General features: G+C 38.6%; 1 protein-coding gene across 1 annotated transcript in view; it reads left to right on the top strand.

Annotated features, from left to right (window-relative positions):
• The window catches only part of psmb7 (proteasome 20S subunit beta 7), a 64,940-nt gene extending 61,543 nt beyond the window's left edge, over positions 1-3,397 (top strand). The window contains exon 8 of the mRNA XM_080212077.1: positions 3,138-3,397. Coding sequence (XP_080068203.1) covers positions 3,138-3,249 — 112 coding nt within the window. The 3' untranslated portion in view covers positions 3,250-3,397. The remainder of the gene's footprint in view (positions 1-3,137) is intronic.
• Positions 3,398-6,000: the final 2,603 nt, after the last annotated feature.

Raw genomic sequence — 6,000 nt, forward strand, 5'->3', positions numbered from 1 at the left:
AGACCACCGGAAATTTTTCCTGTGGGGACATGGTGTCAGAGTTGGGGGGGGGGGGGCAGGTGTAGAGTGTGGTGGGGGGGATAGAGGGTCTTTGACAGAAGACTGTCTATGCAGTCTCTTAAACATAAGTTGTGCAGGTGTGCCTTTGTCAGCGGCTTAACAGAAAGAAACCTTACAAAAGAGGATGAAATTGCACTATATTGCCTGCATTGAATGTAGTTAATTTTGTAAAGTGGGAAAATTGTAGAAGTAAAAATACCATTTGTAAAACATCTAAAATAGTCAGATCTCTTGAGGTAAATATAAATATTACATTCTTATAAAACCCTTTTTGTGTCTCATTTAAGTGGGGAAAGTAATGTAAAAATTCAAGCTGAATGATGGCAAGTTTGATACTTAATGCACAAATGGAAAATTTAAAACTCTCCAGTCAGTGCTTGATTGTGGTCATTCTGTACAGATCATGGAACGTAATCAGTTCACAAACGTGAAGGGAGAATCTCAATGATGCACTTCACTACTTATGGTGCAATTTTCTGGGTGACCATAAGTATAAAACTGTAGTTAATGCTCTACATTAGCCGTAAGAAGAAGAGTTAGAGAGTCTGAAAAGCATCACAGAGAGCTGATACCATATAGGTTAACAAGGTTTCAGATTTTCTACACGTATAAAATACTGCACATGCTGGAAATATTCAGCAGATCAGGCAGCATCTATGGAAAGAGAAATGGTTAACATTTCAGGTCAGTGACCTTATGTCAGAAGACATTTTCAGATTTAGTCCCTAGCCTGTGCTGAGTTAGCTGTTCTTGGTTAGAGTGGCTGTAATAATACTACAGTTAGACTGGATTACAGAAGAGAAAATTGACTGGAATTTCTATGCCTAATTCCAGTATTTGTGGACATAGGATAAGGAATAATCAGGCTCAGCTGTTCTGTTGTCTGGACCTCTTCCACTCCCAAAACTCCACCCCATTCATTCAAATTTTTTAATAACATGTTGGCATTCAGTATTGAAACCTGAATAATAGTCTCCTGTGTGAGATATTGCCAGATACCCGATTCCCACAGATCCATATCCATATCCATACCATACACTGATGCTTTTGGTACATGAGGAGGGGGAACAGATTTCAACACTTGACTTGGGAAAAACATAGTATTCAAAGTTTCCAAATAAGAAATAGGAGCAGGAGTAGGCCATCTAGCCCCTCGAGCCTGCCCCGCCATTCAATAAGATCATGGCTGATCTGATAGTGGTTCAGTTCCACTTACCCAACTGCTCCCTAACTCGCACATTTTTGCACCATGGAAGGAAACCGGAGGAACCCATGCAGCTACAGGGCGAACATGCAAACCCCACGTAGACAGTCATCCAATTGAACCTGGTTCCCTGGCGCTGTGAGGCAGCAATGCTAAGCACTGTGCCATCTTGCCACCCAATGCTGTCTTTGCTGTAACTTCTATTTATAAATGCCAATTATTCTGCATGCTTTTTTTACAGCCTTATCAACTTGTCTTGCCACCTTCAAAGATTGATATATATGAAACCCCAAGTCTTTGTTCCTGCACACCCTTAAATTATACCATTCCATTTATATTGTCTCTCTTCTTTCATTCCAAAGGCATGAAATATTCTTCATAGGTTTTGTTCATTAGTGCGTGGTATCACCTCTGCATTTTCTTGTTAGGGAGATAACAATAGCCATTTTGTCACTGGAGATTTGCAGAAACACTAATGAGATTAATGGAGAATCATCCAGACCTGAAACATTGGCTCTATTCTCTCTCCGTAGATACTGTCAGACCTGCTGAGATTTTCCAGCAGTTTCTGTTTTTGTTTCAGATTTCAGCATTCACAGTAATTTGCTTTTATCATAAGATCAGTGATCAATCTGTTACCGAAGATGGTGCTATTTGTAGGAGGAATGTTGACAAGACCCCAGAAACACCTTAGCCTTTGAGGCTGCAATATCTAACATCTGAAACGCTGCAATAGACACACAGGTCTTTTGTTTAATACCTCATCTGAAGGAGGATAATTAATCTGTTTTCCACTTGGCTGTGTTGTACTTTATCCTTGTACTTCATTCATAGCTCAAAAATATCTGATTCAGATTTCACAGGGATCATGAAAAAACAGTCTACTTCAAACGGTAACTTGCACCCCTCTCAAAGAAGTTACGTTCTACTAGTCCTACATTCCTTGACTCACTGAATAATTTTTATAGAAGACGCACTAGTCTATATAGTTCTGCTTCTTGCCCAGTTACTGGGAATAAGGACACCTTTCTCACTAATTTTGAATTTACTAAAAATTCCTAGTCTGAATATATTTCATCCTAATTTCAATAATAATTAATAATATCCCCAGAAATACAAAGGATTGTTTGGTTTGGCATTCTTCGAAGCTTACTAAATTATAAATGTTTAATACACTCCAGCTTGTTGACTGAATTGGATATTTTGTAAAGGAATTTTAATGTAAATATGTAACATCTGTTTAAAGTGCAGATGTTTTGTTGCTGCTCTTATTTCTTCTGACACCATTTACCAGCATAGGACTTTGGATCAGGAGTAGATTGATTACTCCTTCAAGCCTGAGCCACCATTCAATAAGATCATGACTGAATTGGTTGCGGTCTCAGCTGCCTACTCCTGTCTGTCCCCATAACACATGATTGTCTCGTCTAACAAAAATCTACCTAACTCGGTCTTGAATAAACTTAAAGACCCTGCCTCCTGGGGAAGAGAATTCCACACTTTAATGGTCCGCTAATAGAAAAGTTGTCTCATCTCTGTCTTAAAAGGGAGACCTCTCGAATCTTAAATTTTGTTGCAAGTTCTAGTTTCCACCAATAGGATGGTGGGGCTTTTTTAAGAATGTGCAAAACCATGGTATTGTTTTCAGCAAAGAATTTTGTACATGTGAGAACATAATGTGAAGCAACTGAAACCAATTGTGTACATCTATTTAAAATAGTTTGCTGATAGTAGCCATATACTTCAACTTTGCCTTTCTTAAAAAAAGTCACAAAAGTACTGTCATATTGACAAGAGGATGACTTGTAGAGGAAATGTCCTGTTACTGGGAAAGTATGTGTTTTGCCATATGTATCTTTTTTTTTCTCACCAGGCAAGGCAACTACAAATACAGGAGGGGGACAACGGCATTTCTGATGGAAAATGTTGCTCCACTGGAACTCGAAATTGTGGAGGAAGTTGTACACACAATGGACACATCCTGAAGAATCTGACCCTTTTTTCTACCTCCTTGATGTGGATGTACATTAAAGCTCTAACAGGTGTCTGTACATTGGAATAAGTGTAAATCGGAGATCTGTTCAATTTTTACAATAAAGTTAGTCTCCAAGATTTCTTTAACATCCACAATAACTTGTGTGTTATTTAAATTTACCGGGAAATATTCCTTTTTTGTTGTACATATAATAATAGCTGTGTCTCATTTCTATAAAGTCCATCCAGTTGGGTTAAAAGATCAGTCAATATCGGGTCTAAATTAGAAAGTCAAAGGTCAGGTTTGCATTAAATTTGACGTTGTTGTCTTAACAATTGAGTGGCAACTTGAATTGATTATACAATGGAAATGTTTCTTTTCTGTATGGTTACCATTTATTCGACATTACACAGCACACATAAGGTCTCTCTGCCAATTAAATATGAGCAAATTGGTAGTCCATTGATAACTGACAATTACAATACAAACCAAATATCAATGCGCTGATTAGTTCAAAGCAAATCCTATCAGATTAATATGAAATCAATACACGCACATGAACATTGCACCAATGAAATATAAATAACACCCTGTTTTGTACCACCTTTTGTTTCCTGTGCCACCTGCAGTACTTAGTAACAATTCATATAAAATTAATATTTTAATTTTATCATTTTGTTAATGATAAACCATCATATTAGGGTTAAGATTGAGATTAGGGTTAAGCACTCAGCCTTAGAGAATATATTATTTGGGTGTTAATATGCATATCATATTTGCAAGTTAATCATTAATTGTGCTAAATTGTTGGAGTAGTATAAATGTATATGTCAACTTATAAGAATATACTTATCCATTACTCATGTCACATAATTCATTTTTACCTGCGAATATTCTGATAGGCTCTGAATCTATATTTGATTAGGTTGGTCAAAAGGAGGAAAAGATTACATTTATTACAACTCTGAATATCCCAAAGTGCTCCACACCCATACAGACTTTCTCACACACAGACACACACCCCCGTCACCCCACACACACACGTGCACAATTGCTTTAGAGTCTGAGTTTAACATCTTACCTGAAGAATAGCATCTCTGCAATGTAGTTTTCTGTTATCCTGGAGTTGGCCTTTGTGCTGTACCAACTAAGCCATGTTGGTACCCGTAATTACGCCACATTTGCTAATCTCTGTAGGTATTGTGAAATACTATGTGACTCCCACATGCAGTCAGTGTTTGCTGTAGTCCCTCATCAGCAATGAGAGCAGGTTCCCAAATGGAAAGCAAACCACCCATAAAGTCTGCTTTTCTGGGGGAAGAGATGTGACTTTAAAGTTAACGTTCTCATAACAACAAGTTTGTCCTGCGTAATGGGCGGAATCTTGAGCTTGCATTCACCGTCCATGGTATTGGCAGCGGGAGCTCAATATCCGGCAAAACCTGAAAGTCACGAAGCTCTGTAGTGAGATCACGACTTCCGATTTTCGCCACCCCTTGCTGTCGATGTAATCGATTCACACATACAATGGCCATGAAACTGATTTACCTACATTGCAATACATTCCCATATGATTAAAGACCCCCACCACCATCAGATATTGAACGCCTGACATGTTTTCAAACATCCTTTACAACAGGTTCACCCTGTTGAGTGGACCTCCCTGGGGATGTAAAGGTGAGTATAGCCCTGGGAGAGAGGCACATAGTAAAAAGTCTGACAACACCAGGTTTTAGTCCAACCGATTTATTTGCTAATAGACTCACAAGCTTTCAGGGTTAGCCCCTTACCCCGAAAGCTTGTGAGTCTATTAGCAAATAAATCGGTTGGACTAAAACCTGGTGTTGTCAGACTTTTTACTGTGTTTACGCCAGTCCAACGCCGGCATACCCACATCATGAGAGGAACATGGATAGGCCGTCCTGTTGTGTGGAATCCAAATAGCTATTAACCAAATTAGCAAAGTGTATTGAAAATTCGCTGGGGACTACAAATAATAAATTGGCAAACACATTTGTGAATGCCAACAGTGACCAATTGGAAAGAAAAACAATGTATGCTTTTAAAATACTGAACGATAATGGTCAATCTAGGTTTCAAGTTCATTAAATTAAACTGCAGTGAAGAAAATAGGACAAGCCCAAATACATGAGCCTCAAGCAAGGTGAAAACATTTTCTCCTTGCAGCCCACCACCATAGTGGATATATGATAGGGATTCCTATTAAAGGTATTATTAACTAATACGGTAGAAGCAGTGGCATAATGGTATTGTCACTGGACTAGTAATCCAGAGACCTGTGAGTTTGAATCCCACCATGGCAGATGATGAAATTTGAATTTGATTTTAAAAAATCTGGAATTGGAAAGTCTAGTGATGTTGTAAAAACCTTTCTGGTTCACAAATGTCTGTTAGGGAAGGAAATCTGCTGTCCTTATCTGGTCTGGTCTGTGTGTCTAGGTGCGATTAATTCTTAAATGCCCTCAGAAATGGCCTAGCAGGCCACTTAGTTCAAGGGCAATCAGAGTGGGCAATAAATGTGGCCCACCCAGTGACAGTGACAGCCACATCCCCCAGAAAGAATAAATAAAAGAATGGGAATTGCAAATATCGGAGTGAAAGAGATTGAGATTATGGAACACTGCAATTCCAATCCTGTTGGGGGCCCAAGAGCTCTTCCATGGAATACAGTCTGTGACTAAAATGGCAGATTTACACCTTTAGAGTTAGAATTTTCTCTTTGAAGTTGTACATATTTTCG

The sequence above is a fragment of the Carcharhinus amblyrhynchos genome, chromosome 25 (assembly GCF_965287045.1).
Source record: "Carcharhinus amblyrhynchos chromosome 25, sCarAmb.v2.hapA, whole genome shotgun sequence".
Classification (NCBI taxonomy): domain Eukaryota; kingdom Metazoa; phylum Chordata; class Chondrichthyes; order Carcharhiniformes; family Carcharhinidae; genus Carcharhinus; species Carcharhinus amblyrhynchos.